Below are 21951 nucleotides of genomic sequence, written 5' to 3'. Positions count from 1 at the left end.
CATTTTGGACTAAAAGACGACAAGGGGCAATCTTATTTTCTAGTTGTTTGCTCAGCAAAATGTCAGAAAAATCAAAAATATGTCAACAACACAAAGCTAAATTAGAAAAAAATTGACATTTTTGTCTTGAACTCAAATTAATCCAAACAGTTGTAGGTTGTTTTTCTGAAAATTGATTAATCAAATAACTGACTAACAAGATTTCTCTCTGGGCTTCAGGAAAATTAGATTTTCAAATGTTTCACACATAATGATGAGGTGTGAGAATAAGCAGTATGATGGAAATAACAGTCATCTGCAACTTCATATTTAGTTCATCATCTGCCTTGTTTATTAGCACATACAGTACATTCAGTCTTCTATTTATTCTTGAGCATCTGAATTTCACATTATATGTGTTGCTTCATCTCCTCCCTCTCCTCTATTTACCTGCTGAGGGAGGAGGACATTTACATGTGAGGCCGAGTCCATCCACAGGAGGGAGCCACAGCGAAGCAGCAGCTCACTGATCTGCATTGTCGACCTTATTATTGTCCCAGCTCCTCCAGACACAGCAGAGAGCATTTACACTTCAAACACACCAGGAGAGGGAAACTAGATTAACAGCTGCCCCCTCCTGCCTCCCCGCTTTATACACGGCAAAAAAAACAAAACAAAAAACATGCTAAAGTATGCACAAATCTGGCATTCAAACGCCATAGCTGAACCAGAAATGGATATGCTCCTCACTCCGCTCCGAGGATTTGCACAGCACAAGCAATAATGTGACCTCACAGTGGAGGAAAATGTGACAGCTCAGCTCGGCTTTGATGAAATGCTATGAGATGAATTCACTCCTTTTGATCGTGATGTGTGTGTAAATCTTGGTCAGTGGCATAAGAGCAAGGTGCTATCTAGGTTTTATATTCATGAGGAAATATTTTAGCATGTTTTTGGCACTGAGGTACTTCCACAGTTGCTATATTACGATATGAAAGTCTTAACTTTAAATGGGAAATGTACAATTGAAGAGGCACTCCACCAATTTTACGCATTAAAGTTAGCTAATTTATCACAAGCACAACGTAGCCTCTAGAAAGAGCTGTATAATGTCGTCTGCGGCTCTGAAGGAAGTCGTCCAAAGCTTAACTCTGATGGTATCATCTCTTTAGCTTAATGGAAACATCATTTTAAACAGCTGGAGTATAGCTTTAAGTGTTAAGTATGTGCACTCTCTGTTTAGACCTACATTCCTGGTTCTTACAAGTTCATGTAAGTGGAGGAACATATTTTTAATTTTTCAAATTGTCTAAAATCTAAGACCTAATTCAGACACTTCACTGGCACAATATCAGTCAATTCATGATTTTATCCCAAAGGTGGCAATTGGTCTTTTCACAAGCCATCTCTCCCTGTGCAGAGTCTGTGGGGCTGCTAGGGATTAATTATCTTGTTCGAGAGTACGAAAGTCCCCTGAAACGCCGTCCGCCGACCAGGACTCTGCTTAGTTAGTGAGTCCAACCATCCTGCTGCTTATGTCCCACAGCTTCTTGGCTGCCTGCTCATCTGTAGCTTTGACCATCAGCTCCTCCTCCTCACAGTTAGCGAAACACTTCCCCGACACTCCCTCCACCTCTGGGGAGCAGGCCAGATAGAGAGGAGTCTGGGCCCCCTCCAGTGGACTCTTGAAAAAGATCAGTGAGGCGAGGTAGAATAGCGGCTTTGCCAGGAGAGGGATTTGAACATGCCGGCCTAGTCTGGTCCTCACGATGCCCGGGGTGAGAGCGTTGACCGTGACCCCCGTGCCCTCCAGCCGCTGAGCCAGTTCGAGTGTGAACAGCAGGTTGGCCAATTTGCTCTGACTGTAGCAGAAAGACTTGTTGTAGTTATTTTCACTGTTCAGGTCGTCAAAGTTGATCTGGCCGTACTTGTAAAGCTTAGAGGAAACCACGACAATGCGGCTGGGAGTGGAGGTCTTCAGGAGGTCCAGCAGGAGATGAGTGAGGAGGAAGTGACCCAGGTGGTTCACACCGAGCTGCATCTCGAAACCATCCTCCGTCTTTGCGTAGGGACACTGGTAGATACCTGCGTTGTTGACGAGCACGTCAATCTTGGACTCCTCCTAAAAAGACATTTAGACCATTTAAGACTTAATAACAGAATCAGGTAAGGAAGGAACTGGTTATGCCTTCATATGAGAAATAGCTTTGATTATGCTAAATAATTCACTATACAGTATATTTGTGATGCTACCACTGTCTCTGTGTTTAAACATACACATCCTTTACTGGCATATTATTACGCTGTATCTACCTTTATTAAAGCACTCATTATCATCTTAGGACCCTTTGGTTGACAATAAATGGGTCTTTTGGGAACATCCTGACACCCAGTGGTGATGTGAGGTACATGTTGGTAAATGCCATGATGACGATACTTTATATTGATGATATTTTGAGAAATACTCCTAGAAAACACAGGTAACACTATATAATGTTAGGTCTGGAAGGTCTGGAAATCTAGAGGCCTGCCATACAGCATACACCTGGGATTAATTGTGAGATGAATCTAGAAGTCCTATTAAAATGCAGCCATAAATGAAAAGTAATTTACATGACACCACTGACTAGATTAAATGGTAAATATAAAGTTTAAATTAACTACCAGAGTAGAGGGTGCTAAAAAAAATGTCTGTGCACTGCTAATAATTAAACCAATCTAAATGTTTCATATATTGAGTGTACAGCTACAGTGGTTAGTTTATGACTTGATTAGTTGATTAACATAATCTAATGTTTTGTGCATTTTGACTGTTGATAAACAAGACACCTGTGGAAATTTAATTCGGGTCTCAGAAAACTGTGTTGGGCATTCTCTGTTTTATACAGAGAATGTCTGAGAAACTTTTAATATGTTGTCCTATATGTAAAGCACTCTGAACTGCTTCTGCATGATATGGTGCTATATAAATACATTTGAATTGAATTGAACTGAATTGAATTGAATACACAAAACGATTATTTGAATGGTGGTAATAGATTATTTAGACCAAAGGATGACCTCAAATGAAGTCAAAGTAACAATAATTTTAGATTTGATCATAAATTCAAGAAGTTACATTGCCGCTGTCAGATTTTCCATCTATTTAAACTAATTGTAAAAACTTTTTTTTAAGTTAACTATTGGTTAGTGGGCAGTTGCTACTGGATTTCAGGGGCAGTAGCTGAAGGGGTGGTACTGGAGTTACTGGGTGGAAAAGAAGTGATTGGGTGGGTGGTACTGAAGATAAGGGGTAGTATTGAAGTTAAGGTAAAGTACTTCAGGTAAGGGGTAATGATAAAGGTATAGGGGTAGTACTGAAGATAAGGCGGAGGGGGTACTGTTGTTATGAGTAGTAGCCTACTACAGTTCAGCACCACGGACAGCCCCCTTACAGAGAAAGTACTGGTAACACTCTCCTTTGTACCAGATACAATAATCGCAGGAAGGAACCAGACAGCAATCATTTCAAAAGCTAAAACTCCACTGTAGCTGGTAAACAAACAGAAAAACTGTCTGAACTTATCCCCCAAAACATCACAACAACAACTTACTTCTTTGATTTCCTCACAAAACCTCCGGACTGATCCTAGAGAAGCGAGGTCAAGGTGTTTTATCACCACCTCCCCCTGCTCTGGTCCGGCTTGTCTCTTGATGTCCTCGGCCGCTTCCTCGGCGCTGCTCCGGTCCCGACAGGCCATGATGACCCGGGCTCGGAGCTTCAGCAGCTCCGCGGCGAGGGCCTTGCCTATCCCGCAGTTAGCCCCGGTCACGATGACTGTCTTTCCCCGCATAGTGTCGGCTGGATACCGGAGCAGCTGCTTTGCGGATTTCTGACTGGGGAACAGACGGCGCATTAGGAACAGGACCCCTCCGCCGACAACAGCGGCTACTAGCACCGCAGTCGACATGAAGACGGGGACCGAGCACAGGTCAGAGAGGAGTAGGAGTAGATGCGCGGTCCAGTGTGTTGCGAGTCCTAGTTACAGAACTACCCCGGAAACAGTTGCTATGCAAGTTGTTAGCTTAACTACCAGCGGGGCACAAAATATTGTAGTCATTTGTTTTATCGTGTTTTTTTTTTGTAGTTTTAAAAACGAACATACTGCTGCTATTAAATAAATAAAGGCAAACAGTAAAGTTACCAAACACTTCAACGGCGGCAAAGGAGCAAAGTAAGTAGCCCAAACTAGCAAGCTAACTAAGCTAGCCACATTAGCTGCGCCAACTACTTCCGGTGTATCTTCAGCTAACCAAACCACGTTAGATAATTCACTAATTACAACATAACACCAGTTTAAAAATGTTTCTTCACATAGAGTAAATTATATATGCTTTTATTATTCAGTGAGTACAATATCGGCGTTGTTCGGCTTAGTATATATGGGTATCTAAACTTTTTTTTTTTTTTTTTGTCTGCCACAACTTCTTAGGTGGACGTGAGTGAATCTTAATTTATGTCATCAGTGTAGGGTTAAAGTAATTTGGACGTGAGTGAGTTAATGGAGGATGTGAGTTAATGGTTATTTTTCATTATTTCTTAATTTTACTATCCCATTCTCCTTCACCCTAGTTGTTAGGGTCTAGGCCAGGGCTTCACTTGTTTTAGCTACTAACCCCTAACTAATAATTTTAGGAGTGCAATTAAAAAAATGACTTGCAAAAAAAATCTCCTTTGGTCTAAAAAAAATTCTCATGAAACCTATGAATTATAATATATAGGCCTATTATATTATTATATATTATAAATTACAATTTACTCAGACTCAGTTTGTTCCTTTGATTCCATTCAGACATGAGTTATTTGGGTGCTGTTGTAACGTTACAGCTCTGAAACATGCTTGGCAGAAGTACCTAACTCATGCATTTATTATTAATATTAATACTATTATTATTATTATTATTATTATTATTATTATTATTATTATTATTATTATTATTATTATATCCCAGAAAGGAACATTTACAGTCGGTCTTTTGCTACCTTTATATTGCGGTCAGGTGTAACTCATTATCATATCCTACATAATTAATGATTTCGTGTGAATAACGTTACTCAGGAGGTAGGATCTAATACATCCATGGGTAGGATACGTTGCTCCGGGGATTTAGCAGAGACGATATATCAGAGAAGTCTGAGAAGCTCTCGACAAGTTACTTCACTTCCTCTTGGCTCGTTGTGTGTTGGGCAACACCTCCCGTTTATTTCAGGCTGCTCTTCAGTTCCCTTTACTTGGTGAAGATACGGACTTGGGGAAATGCGGTGCAGTGTGGGGAACAGTCTGTCATTACAGCAGAACAGCGGCGATTTTTAATATTTTCGTCTAACGCGTCTGGAAAACTCCTCAGTCCTAAATGTATCCTAAAAGGCGCCTTCTTTGAGTCCTGGTTATAGGATAAAGGAAATGTATCCGTCTTTAATTGTCTTTATTCTAGTTTCAGTCATCTCCGAATGCAAAGGTAAGAAATGCTTTAACATTTCGGTGTTCTGTTAAGTGTGATAAATGTCATGACTTGTCAAATTCATTAGCTGGATTTCAGGGAAATGCTCGTTTTTGTTTTGGTTTCATACTACCATGCTCATTATGGTTGTGAATGTGGGCTAATAAACAAGGATCAGTTTGAAAATTGTCTAGAAATGCATAATAAGGTGATCATTATCATTCAACAGTAGGCTATATTAAGTAGCCTATAGTAACCAGTTGAATTATTTGAAGAATTGCAAAGAAGCATTTCTTACTTCCATGTAAACAAAGATGGACTCAGTTTGGTTCTATCATATGCAAAACTGATTGTTTTAAGTGTCTAAAAAACTATTACTAGATCCTCTTTGTCTACAGGTTGTTCTGTAACCCTCATAATAAAGCGCTTAAGTTAAATCATATTTGTGAATACAGCAATACTGAATCAAAATGTCAGATTACTCCCCCACTTCACTGAAAAGCAGTACGATAATCCTACTCAATGCCTGACTACAAGTTTTGCAGCAGATGTTCTCACTCGTCATTTTTCATCCGTAGAAAGTCCCCACAGACCTGAAGTAATTGCACCATTTGAAGATTAGTTTATCGCACTTTACAATACGTTGGTTCTGCTCTGTGTCCAAGAAGCCAACTATTGAATTCAATTTAGAGTCCTGAGACCACAGATGTTGTGGGATGGTAAAAGTTTCCAATCCACTCATGATAAAATGAGTGTGAGTATCATCCATTAGACCACTCACACAAAGGAAAAAACTAAATTACTGTGTTGCTAGCTGTAAGAAGGCTTTGTAAACACATTGCGTTTTGTTGTTTATGATTGTTGGACAGTTCACAGGCATTTCCTTTTCTTTTTCTTTTACAACTGGTGCATGCAGGATTAGAGAAACATGGGGGATTGCACTGATTTTTTGTCAACAAAGTTAAATAAATCATTGGAAACAGTCCAAAACAAACAAATACATTCTATTAGCCCAAAGAAAGTCACCCAAGGCAGGAAGAATCAGTGAACTTGCACTGAAGGACTCATTATCAACAGACTCATTATAAACATAAAAAAAATGTTCTGGCAACTGAAAAGCATGACTAGGATCACCTGGTAGAGCAGAACAGATAAAGACATGTACTTTAACACAACATGGCATGTTGTTTATTTCATATGAGATCCAAAATGCAGAGGTGACTAATAAAGTCTGATGTGTTAATGAGTTAGTTAGACAGAGCCAGGCTCTATACAGACTCAAGACTTATCAGTGAGGATTTCATTTACATTTTCTGATGTATTTATTCCCTGTAGGCCAGGATGCAAACACCTGTCACAATGTTAGCGCCGAAAACGAGTACGTTGAAGCTGGATCTGATACTGAGGTAAGATGTCAGTCCTCATGTGTCCGTGGCAAAGTCTTCTGGACGCTGAACAACAAGCGCATCAATGAGAGCCTGTCCAAAACCATTGACTCCTCCCACACGACGTTATCACTGAAGAACTTCACTTACCCCAGTGCTACACTGCAATGCCACATTGCTGCTACTCACCAAGTCATCGGAGGCGTCACCATCAAAACCTACAGTAAGAACCAGTTTGATGACTTATACCCTATCGTTCTGCTACCCGCAATAAGATGAAATATTTAATACTAGTTACTCGTCTGTTTTTCCCCACAGCGAAACCCAGTGAAATATCATGCATGTTGCATTATGAATATCAGACGTTGCCGGGTTTACCAAATCTGTTCACTTGCAACTGGAAGCATCACATGAATTCTTCTCAAAAAATAAAGTACACTGTGCTGTGAGTGGTTCCACATTTTCTTTTGTATAAGAATTATTATAGAAATATTCATTTTCTCTTGTTGATTTTTGTACTTAATATAAAACATATTTCTTTCTATTTTCTTTCAGTGTCTCTTCATTACAACCACCTCTAAGTGCATACTGCAACTCAAGTGTAACTACGTGCACAATGAAAGCAAATGTAATACCTCAAATAGGGAATAGCACAGTTAATGTTACTGTGAAAGCCAGAACTGACAGCTGGAAAGCCGAGTCTGACTCTTATGAATTTGCCCGCTGTAGTATAAGTAAGTAACATGAGGTAAATTTTATGAAAACATGCATTTCTCAATCATTTATTTGCATGTCAACATTGCACATTTCTGCATTCAAATTATGCTGTTGTGTTTATATTCCCTTCAGTGAAAATTAACCCACCGGAGATTAAAGTTACTGTCTCGTCTGATCATCTGCTGGTTGAGTGGAAACGGCAACAGCCATGTCTAAAAATACAGTGTCACTGTGAAGTCAAGTTTAGCAAGGTATGTCCTACAATCTACTGAAGACAGCTGTTTTTCTCTGATGCATTATGCAGCAATTATGAAACAGAGTATAAAACACAATTTCGGTGATAGTAATTACAAATCAGAAGAACATGACCATATGTTTCATTATTGCTAAGACCAGAAAGAAACAAAGTACACACATGACACAATAATCAGTGTAGGAAATGTATACTGTAGCTACAGTTCTTGAGAGAAAACCCTAAAAGAGTGAGTGATTTATCTGGGATGTAAATGTAAATGAAATCCCCAATGAAAGTAAAAAATACTTTATTAATCATCAGGGAGAAATTACGTTATGTTCCAGTTCTCCCAAGAATGGAGAATAAAGTAAAGATAAATGTATTCATTAAAATATGAAAAAATACTGCATGTCTTGGCTTGTACTATAGTTTATTTGAGGACGTTACAATAGCTATTTATTTAGCAATAAATGGTCATAAAATAGCTCATGTATGATGTTTAACAGTAGATAAAAGATGCCCAATGTCTTCTGATTGGTAACAGATTCAACGAATGGCTGTAGCAATGTCAGCCAAACTTCGATTTGTTCAACCGTAATGTGATAGCTTGGATAGCTGTTTTGGATTCTTTTTTCAAAAAGCACTCACGGCTAAATGAGGCTTTTATCGTTTCTCTTTTTTTCTCTCCCAGGCTGTCAGTGATGGAACTGAAGAGGTAAGGGCAGGTTTACATAATAAGGGCATCTCAGCTTCTTGTATGGTGATGTTGACTTAAATGGTATTCACAAAGTCAAAACTGACAATTTAACTTTGATGTGACAAAATGAATACAGCTTCATCAGCACAGGTAACGTAATGGCTGTTTGTTTTTCCCCTTATGAAGATCACAGAAAAAATCTAAATGAAAACTTTAAGTGTTCTTCCCTGTCCCAAACAAATTAACTTGAATGGCTCTCAACAGAGCATATATGGAAATGTTGAAGAATGTGATAAAAAAAAAAAATCCACACCCATGCTCCACATCTCCACCCAGTTTTGTTGCAAACTGTTTATTGCTTTTTGGTAATAATATCTCAAAACTAGAAAAAGCATTTCCAAGAATGGAAATGGTGTGACTGCTGATAGCAACTGAACGCTGTTGCAGAATTAGCAAATAGTGCAAGCAGTGATCACCATACAAATGTTTGACCAAGGTTGGAATTGAACCCACAACCTCATGGTCATTAGACTTCCACTCTGCCTCTAGGCCACGGTGCACACACAGTTGTAGAGACTGTTGTCTGTTAATGATCTGCACACTGTCAACATCAAGAAAGCTTGAGAGTCCAGCTTGAATGACTTAGAATGAAAATGTCTGTGAATTTCAGGCTGAGAGCAGCAGTTTCAACATGAAGCAAGTTATCAGAAGTCAACAGAGGACAACTGGGAAAATAATTCACTATAATTGTTGTTGAGGCAAGAATTGAACCAGCAACCTTCAGGTCTCCAGACCAGCAAGCTAACCACTAGGCTACAGACAGAGACAGTGTGTGAGGGGTAAAGAAAACCTTTGATAAGAGGATCACTGGCTTCTGCTTAAAAAAAAAAGTAAGGAATCGAACCCATGACCTCATGATCAATAAACCTTTACTCTGCCACTTCACCACAGAGAGCACAGACATAAGCATGTTTCAGACAGAGTTGTGGAGAATTCTCAGCATTGGGCTGAATGAGAGCAGAGAGCTCCCTGGCTGCATTTAAAAAATATTTAAAATTATTATCTAAGTCTCTTTGCATTTTTGACCAGAATTTTAGCCAGAAGACAAGTGTGGCTACAAAACTGGAGAAAATAATTTGTCTAGAGTTTAATTTGCAGAAAAAGTTAAATATTTTAAAAAGTATAAATAGTTAAAAAGAGAAAAGTAACGCCGATAAAGTTCAAAAAAAGCTGCACGTTTTGATATATGAATTGTTGAAATAGCACAACACCTAACACACTAACCATATGGCCACAGAGAACCTGAGTTACAATGAGCTTTATACTATGAGGAATCAAAGACTGTCCAATGACAGTTGAATAATTGGAATCAAAAGTCAAGCAATGATGTGAAATGACTGAGGCAGGAATCGAACCCATGACCATATGATCACTAAACCTTTACTCTGCCACTCAGCTACAGAGAGCACACTGCTTTCAAGACTGTTGTCATTCATTGTAATGTGATGATGTGCTGCAAACTGGTACGAGTAATCAAGGAGATAACAAACACCTGTAACCAATTGAAGGCGGGGGAGGAGAGCAGAATTGAACATAACATAACAAGAATTCTTCCCTTGGATTCGAACCAGTGACCTTAGGGTTGGCAGGCAGTTACCCTAACCCCTACACTACAGAGGAGTTGTCAAGAAGAGAGGTTGAGACTTTGATGAATGTGAGATTTTTCAATGATGCTTAAAACAAAAATAAATTAATATAAATTAGCCACACCAAGAAGGAAGAGGACTTTTTTGTGACCTGTGACTATTTTTTGGTGAATTAAAATGAATTAAAAAGCACTTAACAGCAAGTTACAAAGTTGAGCTCCTTCTCCTGCTGATGTGAAAAAAATGCATTGAGCTTAATGAGAGCAGAGAGCTCCCTGGCTGCATTTAAAAAATATTTAAAATTATTATCTAAGTCTCTTTGCATTTTTGACCAGAATTTTAGCCAGAAGACAAGTGTGGCTACAAAACTGGAGAAAATAATTTGTCTAGAGTTTAATTTGCAGAAAAAGTTAAATATTTTAAAAAGTATAAATAGTTAAAAAGAGAAAAGTAACGCCGATAAAGTTCAAAAAAAGCTGCACGTTTTGATATATGAATTGTTGAAATAGCACAACACCTAACACACTAACCATATGGCCACAGAGAACCTGAGTTACAATGAGCTTTATACTATGAGGAATCAAAGACTGTCCAATGACAGTTGAATAATTGGAATCAAAAGTCAAGCAATGATGTGAAATGACTGAGGCAGGAATCGAACCCATGACCATATGATCACTAAACCTTTACTCTGCCACTCAGCTACAGAGAGCACACTGCTTTCAAGACTGTTGTCATTCATTGTAATGTGATGATGTGCTGCAAACTGGTACGAGTAATCAAGGAGATAACAAACACCTGTAACCAATTGAAGGCGGGGGAGGAGAGCAGAATTGAACATAACATAACAAGAATTCTTCCCTTGGATTCGAACCAGTGACCTTAGGGTTGGCAGGCAGTTACCCTAACCCCTACACTACAGAGGAGTTGTCAAGAAGAGAGGTTGAGACTTTGATGAATGTGAGATTTTTCAATGATGCTTAAAACAAAAATAAATTAATATAAATTAGCCACACCAAGAAGGAAGAGGACTTTTTTGTGACCTGTGACTATTTTTTGGTGAATTAAAATGAATTAAAAAGCACTTAACAGCAAGTTACAAAGTTGAGCTCCTTCTCCTGCTGATGTGAAAAAAATGCATTGAGCTTAATGAGAGCAGAGAGCTCCCTGGCTGCATTTAAAAAATATTTAAAATTATTATCTAAGTCTCTTTGCATTTTTGACCAGAATTTTAGCCAGAAGACAAGTGTGGCTACAACACTGGAGAAAATAATTTGTCTAGAGTTTAATTTGTGGCCATGCTGACAGTTTAGCCAGAAAAACTCTAGAATGTTTTTTTGCCTCTCTCCACTCTGACACCACTCTGGCTCTGCTCGTTAGACGCAATACACACACATTATAAAGCTGAAAAAAATCAGAAAAAGTTAAATATTTGAAAAAGTATAAATAGTTAAAAAGAGAAAAGTAATGCCGATAAAGTCCAAAAGAAGCTGCACGTTTTGATATATGAATTGTTGAAATAGCACAAAGTATGAAGGACTAGAAGAAGACCGTAAAAAGGCGGAAGAAAATGGCCAAACAGAAGAACAATAGTGTGACTGCTTCAGCAGTCACACTAATTACAACCAGCATCAATTGAATAGCTGTAGGATAAAAGATGCATGTCATTAATTGTTTGATCACAGATTTGTCAGTCTAATATCAATAAACGGCACTCGAGCTTAGACACGGCAGTGGTCACCATAGCAACACAGTGTTTTTTAAAGGCAAACACTGTGTTTTTGTTATTCATTTTTATCCCTCCTTGTGGAAATAAGAAGGTTGTAAACTTTAACAGCTATTTGTGATGGCACCCTAGGCTAAGCAAGTAATAATTATGGCTTTTTGGATGTTGTTTCTGATTTCAACAAAACAAACTTCTGACTGAATGGCTCCTTTTCCTTTTTTCAAGACGACTGTCAATAGGACTCTGACCAAGGATGAAAATGGGAGAGTCAAGGAAAAAATGGAGTCGTGCAGTACCTACAAAGTTTCGGCCCGCTGTGCTTTAGACAAAGCTCCCTGGAGCGACTGGAGCGCGGAACAGACAGCTCAGACTGGACTAAATGGTAAGAACCAGGAAGTGAATGGGGTGATTATAGACCTTTTCAGAGAGTATAAACAACATTATCTACTTTTGAGTTTGACCAACCCCACAGTTTTCTTAAGGAAATCTAACTAACACTGAGATACTGGCATTGGGATCCTAACAACAAGAACAACAAAAAAAACCCTCACTGATATTATTTTAAAGAGGAGGGACACAACAAGCATATATTGTATGTATTTTCAAATGTTGCTTCGATTGTTGCACATTGTTACAGACAATCAACTAAAACCCACGATTGGTTTTGCCCTAGATGTATATACAGTATGCATAAAACAAAATTCAAGAAAAATTGAAATTCAGGAACATTATTACTGGTTCTGAGAGTATAAAGATTTGAAAAGCAGGAATAGGATAGTGGATGCAGCGGTGGAGAGAGACTTTTAAAAGCTGCTCTGACACACATTCACTGGAAAGATCTTAAAGCAGAAGTAAGCGATATATTTGTGTTAATATAAGTCTTAAATAGTTATATCTTCCAACAGCAATCACTTACATAGAGTGTTTGGACTGAAACACGGGTCTGTCAGTCCCTCTGCTCTGCTCTGAGCCGAGGAGAAAACATTTATCGTATCCTACAGTTTTTATCCAATGAGGAGAGAGAACGGCATGCAGGGCTGTGTGTGCAGCCAAGGGACGCCGTGAATGTGGTGACGTAGGGACGAGGACTGTTATGGTGCGTTCAAGGCAACTCGTAACTCGTGTTTTTCCGACCTGTGAAGTCGTACCAGTTCGATCTGGTACGAGTTCACGGGTCGGAAGTTACGAGTGGCCGTTATAGTGACTTTCACCGGTAAAACAGGTCGGAAAAACACGAGTGGGTTGCCTGGAACGCTACAAAGTCGTAAGTTGTGACTTGAAGTTGTAATTTACGGTTTCAAAAGCCTACCTGGAACGCAGCATTAGCCAAAACGACCGGATCGCTTACTTCTGCTTTAAGATTAATGGTTTGTTCCAGATAATTCTTGTAAACAATTAGTGGTTCACGAGTAGGGAGGTACTTTCCTCGGAAGGATAACAGAATCCAAAACAAAAGCAGTGACTACTGGTAATGACATACAGTAATTGCTGAGCAGCGGGTGCCATAGTTATTATTAAAAGTTGTTTTGGTTTTTGTTCCAGGAAAGAACAGGTCATGTTCTGTTATTTTTGTCCAGTTGTTTCTGTATTTGTATTCCAGTCAGTAACTATTTTGAACATACTTTAACAGAGACTGGCGTCAAGCTACAGCTGTGGAGAAAAGTGTCCAAACCACAGAGCAATGGAATCAGAAAAGTTCATGCAATGTGGACGGTAAGGAAGACACTAAATGCTGCTTTTACATATTTTTGAAATTCACTTCCTTCATTTCCTAAGAGACATGGTTGCTGCATGATATTTCCTGACCTGAAGTGCTTCAAACTGTCTACACAGGGGCTTCCTGCAACATGCCCAGGCACATTCACCTACACTATTAAACAGACTGCCTACGAAGAAAACGAGACTGAAGTCGACACTTCTTGCAACAGTTCAACCTGTGATGTGCACATGGGCCAACAGGCACATCAACTAAATCTCACAGTTTTCCGTAATGGCACCCAGCTGGCCGAGGAGTCTGTTTATGTTCCAGCCATCGCAGAGAGTGAGTTGTAATGCTATTGATTTTGTTTTTTTGTTTCATGACTAACACTTTATTGATCATTTTGATTCATCTTAATGCATGTTAGTGGTCCATTATCAAACAGTTTTCATCTTCTCACTTGGCAGGCCTCCCTCAAGTCTCTGAAGTCGAGACTTCAACCACAGGAGGTGTTATTCTGGTCAGCTGGCAGCCTCCTGTTGAACCTGTCAGAAGTTACATGATCGACTGGACCCACAATGGACATGAATATTACTGGATGGAGACTGAGTACACTAACATGACACTGTTTGGTAGGTTGGACAGCACAAATGAAAGAGTAAATGAGTGTCAGATAGAGAGATGGATGTTGAGATAAATACTTAATGAGTCATAGGGTGAAAACATGGAAAGAGTGAGTGACTCATCAAACCCATCACTAATTTGTCTGGGCAAACAATGGATGCAGCGGTGGAGAGAGACTTTTAAAAGCTGCTCTGATGCACATTCACTGGAAAGATCTTAAGATTAACAGTTGAGTGTTTGAAAACTATGGCTCACATCCACCCATCTATCAATCATATAGCACTTTTCATACAATACATAGATACAATACCAAATAATACAATAAAATAGATTTAAAAATCTATAGTAACATATGCACCCCCCCCCCCCCCCCCAAAAAAAAAACAAACAAACAAAAAAAACAAAACATAAAACAGTTGATACTAATTGATGAATTAATAAAAGATGATTCATCCATTTTCTGCTCAGCCTGTACTAGGGTCATGGGTGAGCTGGAGCCTATCTCAGCTTACTTCGGGTGAGAGGCGGGGTAATAAAAGATGAAATTAAATAAATTACAATAATAAAATAACAGAATAAGATTTAAAATACAATTAGTAAAGAACAGATAAAAATGAATTAAAAAATAAAATTACGATAAAATAAGTGACTAATGACCAAAATCACACAAACAACATACAATTATGAATACCAGCACCTTTTCAGATTAATTTATTCAACCAAGTTGACATGTGTGACACCTTTTCACATTTCAGATGTCAGATGGTCTTATGTAACAACAGTCAGTAACAGTTTGAGACTAAAACACACTTGCGACTGTGTTAGGTCACATTTGGACACTTCAGTGTCACAAGCGAGGTGCAGCATGCTAACACGCTCACGCTTATGGTTCTCACATTCCAGTCATGTTTCTACCAGTGCCTGTATTTGCCCGGTTTGCCTGCCTTTACTTGAGACTCTTCCCCTGCCAACAGTGACTCAGCAAATGCCCGTAGGTCTAGAGTTTTCTCAACACATGATGGTTGAGATGGTTTGTAATGTTTGCCCTGCTCACCGTCGTACAGTAACTGGGGAGTTGGAGGTTGTCTGTACAAAATTTCATGACATCTTCTTCAACCGTTTTTAAAACATGTCAGATTGGAGCAAAACTGTAAACCGACTGACCATCTGATAGCTTGGCTAAAAAGCTGAGCAGGGCCATTAGTGGAGGGAGAATTAAGTTTCAAGTTTCAAGTTTATTTCATTTACACAGCACCTTAAAAGCAAATAGTCTTTGCACCAAAGTGCCTCACAAACAAACATGAGGTACCAACTAGATCAATGCCTGAAAATCACTTGCCTACACCTTGTAATTGACGTTCAGATCTCCCCCTTTCTTTGCAGGCCTGCTGGATAAGAAGTCATACAATATCACGGTAACGCCCCTCTTCGATGACAGGACAGGTCATGGCACAGACGCGCTGCCAGTCTGTGCCACACTAGGAGGTATTTCATTACTCTTAGGGTTTTTTTATGACTCTCAAAAAAAACCGCACTAAAAAACAAAAACAACAGTTTAACCTAAAAACATGGTCTTCACAGATCCCGGAAATATCACTTTTGACAGTGTTCATCCTTATGACACATCTGCCTATGTAAGCTGGAGTATCAAGTCCCAGGAGGAATGCAGTGAATCTGTTAACAACTTCACAATCTTCTACCGGACACAGAAACGGCCAACGTTCAGTAAGTCCACCACACTCTCTGATGAATATTGCCCATGGATTGAAGTAATATATTTCCTTTAACATTGTTATGTTTCTGTGATTTTATTGTAGACATTACTGTTGGCAGCACAAAACGTGACATATCTTTAAAAGATCTGGATCCAGAAACCCAATACACCATCTACATCAAGGGCACAGCTCATAATGGAACCACCAAAAGCAACGAGAGGCTCTTTAAAACTAAAAGATTTGGTAAGTAGGAGCTGATATGCTGAGTAAAAGTAAAAAAACAAAACAAAAAAAGAAGTAATATGTGCACAGCTGCAGCCCTCATCGGTTATATATATTTGGCTGACGGGCAGCAGGGCTTCAACATGAGCAAGTTGTTGTTAATGTTAATAAACAAGGAAAATGTTAAAATCTGACCATGTCCTTGAACAAGAGTACTATTCTGTTCTGGTAGAGAGGCTTGCAGATGTGGCCTTTGGATCATTGCACAATCACCTAAACTCTGCACCCCAGAGTTAGATTAAAACCTCCATCTGTGTTTCTTCTGCGAATGATCATGATACGATTACTGACCCATGTCTGATGCTGCGCCAAGGCTCAAGTGTTAATGTTACCACCACCCAGACGTATCTGCCAGGAGTGGCTTATTATGATCTTTGGGGAGGATTGATAGCTTGGTTCTACACATTGAACATCTCCTAAGTATTAATGTTTTTTTTGGTGAATTTCCATGAACAGGTATGAACATGCCTGTTTGTTTTGTCAGAGTGAGAATCTCCAGTGGCATTTTTCTTCTGAAGTGAATCACATTTTTGAGTAAGAGAGAAAATAACGCTCTGCTTCTCTTGAGTTGAGCTGCATTGGCATTACCGTATTCAGTCTGGTATGACCCAAGCTCCGGACATTAGTGTCAACACCTAAGACATGGAAGGCCACAAGGAAGGGAAGTTTTTTTTTTTTTGTCTCTACAGTAAAGAGACCCCTGGATGGCAGCACTCAACAACAGCTTGTTTGGGTTTGTAAAACAGTACGACGCCTCAAGTAAATTTGACTGAAGCCTGTTAATTTGTAAAATGACATGAGTCTGTTTAGTGGTTATAAAATTAATATATGAAGTTAACTGTCATTACTGGATCAGATGTAACATGTATCATTTACTTTATTGTCATGTTATGAAATGTATGATTAATCCCTCTCTAACAACAAGCTTAATCATATTATTACTCATACTACTCACCTACACTGCTATTACTACTCAAAGGGTATCTTGAGTGACGCATAACATGTTTGGATTGATGGCTCGTAGTTGTTGAAATGATCATGAATCATGGTTTCAGTCATTGTTGTTTTTTTGCAGAAATACCTTGCAAGCAATTCACAGAGTTTTGTGGGAGTGATTCATTTTCTGCGCGCACCAAACTGCTGCAACATGATCATAAATTCTTTTCTATGGCAGATCCGAGGCTCCTCACAGCGCTCAGCATCTCTGGAAGCATCGTTATAATTCTGGTGTTTTCTCTTGGATTATGCTGTGCTGTTCAGTAAGTTTCGATCTCTCTGTGTCTTCCATGATGCAATAAGGATTGATTTTGAATTAAAGGACAATTCCGGGCGAATTCAACTCTGGGGTGTATTTTCATATCATTTTAGGTCTAAAAGAATGAATCTGAAGATTTTCAGTTTAATCGCTCCTGTTTTGCGGTAGTTGCATCTGTCCCCGCGTCCCCACGGCAGCAATGAATGGGAGTGGATGTAAGTTCCGCTGTTTAGGCTGTTTACAGCCCTCAAAGCCGCAATTTTTTTCCACAGACAGCGTCAGATGGCTACTCAAACATGCACCGAGAAGTTTATTTACTTCAAGCAAGCCGACATGTTTGTAAAACTAGATCTAATTCAAAGTCTCCCGGAGTCTCGCGCGAGCCCGAAGTTGCAGTGCTGGTGTATTCAGGCGCAGTCGGAGCTACCATTTGTGTCATAAACACAGGAATATCAACTCTTGACTTGCTTCAAGTGTACATTTTTTTCCACAGACAGCGTCAGGTGGCTACTCAAACATGCGCCGAGAAGTTTTTTTTACTTGAAGCAAGTAAAGAGTTGATATTCCTGTGTTTATGACACAAACGGTAGCTTTTCCCACTGCACCTGAACACACCGAGCACGGCAACTGGGTCTCGCGCGAGACTCCGGGAGACTTTGAATTAGATCGACTTTTACAAACATGTCGGCTTGCTTGAAGTAAATAAACTTCTCGGTGCATGTTTGAGTAGCCATCTGACGCTGTCTGTGGAAAAAAATTGCGGCTTTGAGGGCTGTAAACAGCCTAAACAGCGGAACTTACATCCACTCCCATTCATTGCTGCCGTGGGGACGCGGGGACAGATGCAACTACCGCAAAACAGGAGCGATTAAACTGAAAATCTTCAGATTCATTCTTTTAGGCCTAAAATGATATGAAAATACACCCCAGAGTTGAATTCGCCCGGAATTGTCCTTTAAAACACTGAATCAATAACCATAAAATCTTAAAACTGGTCTCTTACATCTAAATCTGCCCTGTAGGTGGAAGAAATTCAGGGAGAAGCCGGTTCCTAACCCAGGCCTGAGCTCTCTGGCGTTGTGGCCATCGTCAGATCATCAAAAGGTGAAATGGGAGGAATGAGTTGCCTTCATATTGAGGCAGCAGATAAAAAAAAATAATAATAAAATAAAAAATTAACCAAGTGCTCCTTTATACAGTTGGTGGTCATGAAAAATCACAAAATTGTATGTGGTAGTATTTCTCCACAAAATCACAAGGCCACAGAGATTTTTAAAAAGCAAAAGTAAAGACACAGCTAAACATAGAAATCTTGGTGGTTTTGGAGCCAGAGACATTCAATTGTGGGGAGGTCGAGTGGCGTCGAGTGGCGCAGCAGGTTAAGCAGGCGCCCAATGTATAAAGGCTACAGTCCCCCTTTCCTGCATGTCATTCCCCCTCTCTCTGCCTCCCCTTTTCCTGTCTCTCTCAACTGTTCTATCTAATTAAGGCATGAAAAGCCAAAAAATAAAACAAAAAACAACCATTGTGTGGAGGTCACAAAAAGGCAGCTGTTTATCAGGAACGCCTAAGACTTCTCCACACTGCTACATGTAAGTTGGGCTAAACGTTTTCAGATTTAAAATGACATACTGGATTCAACCCAAATACCTAACATTTTTGGACCTCCTCGTTTTCAGAGGCATTTTAATGTTTTTCATGGATACTTCTTCCTCTAATATGCTTCAGTTAAAGAACAAAACAAAATGTGGAAATAATTTCACTGTCAAAAGTTGCTCTGGCCCCACCAGTATCATGTATACTTTTGTATTGTTACCTTCATCTGGTTGATTAATGACATCTGGTTCAATTTAATAATTTTCCCAATTAACCCCAATCACCAAACAGCAGTGCTTTATATCTTATTTTTCTTCCTTTCTGTGTTTTTTTTTTCTCCACATGGAATCTGCCCCGTCTAGGCGTTCAGTAATCCATCTGAAAGTTTATGTGACCCGATTTACACAGTGGAGCCTGAGGGAACGTCCATCTCTCCACCTGCTTCAGGCTGTAACCGAGCCACTGACCAGACTGAGGAATACACCGACCCAGCTGCTCTCGGACCAAACGTACAGGATGAGCAACCGGCTGAAGTTGAACTCCCAGAGACGGAGCACGTGGGTTCTGGAGAATCCACCGCGTTGCTGCTTCCTCCGGTCAACAACAACAGCTCACTCAATCCGTACCGCAGTCAGAGTTCAGTGGAAATTAAGTCCCCCGAGAAAGTTAAACCATGTAAGCCCATTTCAGGGAAACAGCAGGAAAAAACAGCACCGATGACTGTGTATGTGACGCTGAACATGTTTGAACAAGGTCAGGGTAGGTGAGAGTAGCAGAAACATACAACAGGATACACGGACTATCAGCTCTGAATGAAGCTCAGCTGTGTTGTCCAAAGTGGAGTGAACCTAAATAAGAATAATTATATCTTATCTTATCATCTCATTCTCATCACCCAGATGTGTAAATAAATGTACATTTTGTCACTGTCTATGCCTTATTGATAGAAATGTGTTATGTTTATGTGTGTAGTAGTACAGTAGCAGTGTTATTAAGTCAAGCTGCTGCATGTACCTGATGTAAGAATATTTAGATGTGTATATGGCTGTGTATGTTAAGCACTACTACGTAATACGGACCAAATGTAACATTCAGCACTGTAAATAAAAGTTGTTTTTTTTACTCACACACACACAAGATAATGCAGCAGAGACTGAAATCATGTAATGTATAAGTTTGTGTTGTGCATGCAAATGTAAATAGGAAGAGTAATGTTAACATAATATTAGCTATGTATTATAAAGGTATTCTCTGTTCTTCCTTGTTTGTTATCACTGATACCCACACTTGTTTAAAAAAGAGTAAATATGTTTGAGACTATAAAGTTGTCACTCAATGTAGTTTTTTATTTTGCCACCTTCCAAAAATAAACAATTTTATTTTCCACAGAAACATTATGATATTAATGGTTAAATGGTTCATACTTTAAGAACCCAAGGACATTGCCATGAAGACATTTTGCTTGGCTCATATGGTCTAACAGGGAGTGAAGGTAGCTGCTTCCCCCTGCAGCCTAGAGGAGTAGATCACACACGCACAAACACACACACGGATGGAAACATTAAAAGGGCTTAAAATCATGCATTAAAAACACACACACACACACACACACACACAAAAACTATATTTCTGTAACAGAAAAAAATTCAAATTTCTTTTTTTCATTTTCTTTTTACTAAATATATATATAGGCTATATACTATAACCAATATTGCAGTTCAGCTCTATAATCTGAAGGGATGGGCCTAAAAAAGATGCCACTGTATGGTTATAGTTTATATATATGTTACAGTCATTCATAACGATATAGTATAAAGTTATTATAGTTATAGTACAGGGGTCCTCAACAGGGGGTCTGTGGAGATGGGGGGTCGTTGAACTGTTGGTTGAGTAAAGTTGAAAAAAAAATGGTGTTGAAGTAAGCCAATGTAATTGTAACAACAGAGAGGGGCAGGTACTATAAGTTTTCTTCATCCTGTTCCTTTTCATTCATGGTGAAAATGTGTACATTATGTAAATATGTGCAACCATGTGAGAATGTATACCATGAATGAAATAAATTGAAATGAAATGAAAAACCTTGTGTGCATGATAATCATGCAATTGACAGACATAGTTGATATCAGCATTGGTATCAGTTCACAAGGTCTGCAAGGTCTGCTATATGCTCTGCTTTATATGGATATAAATGGCAGTCATGTCCACCCACTACTCACTGTACCTTGCACGTTTCAAATAAAAACATTAATACACATTTTCTTTTTATTAAAGCAGAAGTAAGCGATCCGGTGGTTTTGGCTAACTTCCTGTCAGCCAATGGAGTTAGTCCCCGCCCTCGTCCCTACGTCACCACATTCACGCGCATCCCTTGGCTGCACACACAGAGAGGACCGCCCCTTTATGCCGTTCTCTCTCCTCATTGGATAAAGTTTGTAGGATACAAGGAAAGTTTTCTCCTCGGCTTACAGCAGAGCAGAGTGACTGACAGACCCGTGTTTCAGACCAAACACTCTATATAAGTGATTGCCGTCGGAAGATATAACTATTTAAGACTTATATTAAAGCAGAAGTAAGTGGTCCGGTCGTTTTCGCTAATGCTGCGTTCCAGGCAGGCTTTTGAAATCGTAAATTACAGCTTCAAGTCACAACTTACGACTTTGTAGCGTTCCAGGCAACCCACTCGTGTTTTTCCGACCTGTTTTACCGGTGAAAGTCACTATAACGGCCACTCGTAACTTCCGACCGGTGAACTCGTACCAGATCGAACTGGTACGAGTTCACGGTCGGAAAAATATGAGTTTCCTTGAACGCACCATAACAGTCCTCGTCCCTACGTCGCCACATTCACGGCGTCCCTTGGCTGCACACACAGCCCTGCATGCCGTTCTCTCTCCTCATTGGATAAAAACTGTAG

General features: G+C 39.5%; 2 protein-coding genes across 3 annotated transcripts; one reads left to right on the top strand and one right to left on the bottom strand.

Moving 5' to 3' along the window:
• Positions 1–346: 346 nt before the first annotated feature.
• Positions 347–3969, bottom strand: rdh14b (retinol dehydrogenase 14b). The gene is made up of 2 exons (XM_085770602.1): positions 3573–3969; positions 347–2101 (listed from the first exon to the last, which is right to left on the bottom strand). The coding sequence occupies exons 1-2, from the start codon at positions 3927–3929 to the stop codon at positions 1484–1486; spliced, it is 975 nt and encodes a 324-aa protein (XP_085626728.1). The 5' UTR covers positions 3930–3969; the 3' UTR covers positions 347–1483.
• LOC146961474 (interleukin-31 receptor subunit alpha-like) lies at positions 3829–20344 on the top strand. 2 transcript variants are annotated; one of them, XM_085770601.1, is made up of 16 exons: positions 3829–3950; positions 6796–7068; positions 7164–7290; positions 7401–7579; positions 7695–7813; positions 8489–8512; positions 12092–12248; positions 13497–13579; positions 13700–13907; positions 14033–14197; positions 15573–15674; positions 15771–15914; positions 16007–16147; positions 17361–17445; positions 18464–18545; positions 19400–20344. In XM_085770601.1, the coding sequence occupies exons 3-16, from the start codon at positions 7187–7189 to the stop codon at positions 19802–19804; spliced, it is 1998 nt and encodes a 665-aa protein (XP_085626727.1). In that variant the 5' UTR covers positions 3829–3950; positions 6796–7068; positions 7164–7186; the 3' UTR covers positions 19805–20344. The 2 variants fall into 2 exon arrangements, with proteins under 2 accessions (XP_085626727.1, XP_085626726.1); XM_085770600.1 differs by lacking the exon at positions 3829–3950 and adding an exon at positions 5143–5478 and having other exon boundaries at positions 19400–20340.
• Positions 20345–21951: the final 1607 nt, after the last annotated feature.

The sequence above is a fragment of the Trachurus japonicus genome, chromosome 24 (assembly GCF_045865225.1).
Source record: "Trachurus japonicus isolate A0001 chromosome 24, Traja_1.0".
Taxonomy (NCBI): Eukaryota; Metazoa; Chordata; class Actinopteri; order Carangiformes; family Carangidae; genus Trachurus; species Trachurus japonicus.
The sequence above is the reverse complement of the archived record's forward strand: the minus strand, read 5'-3'. Positions and strand labels throughout refer to the sequence as shown.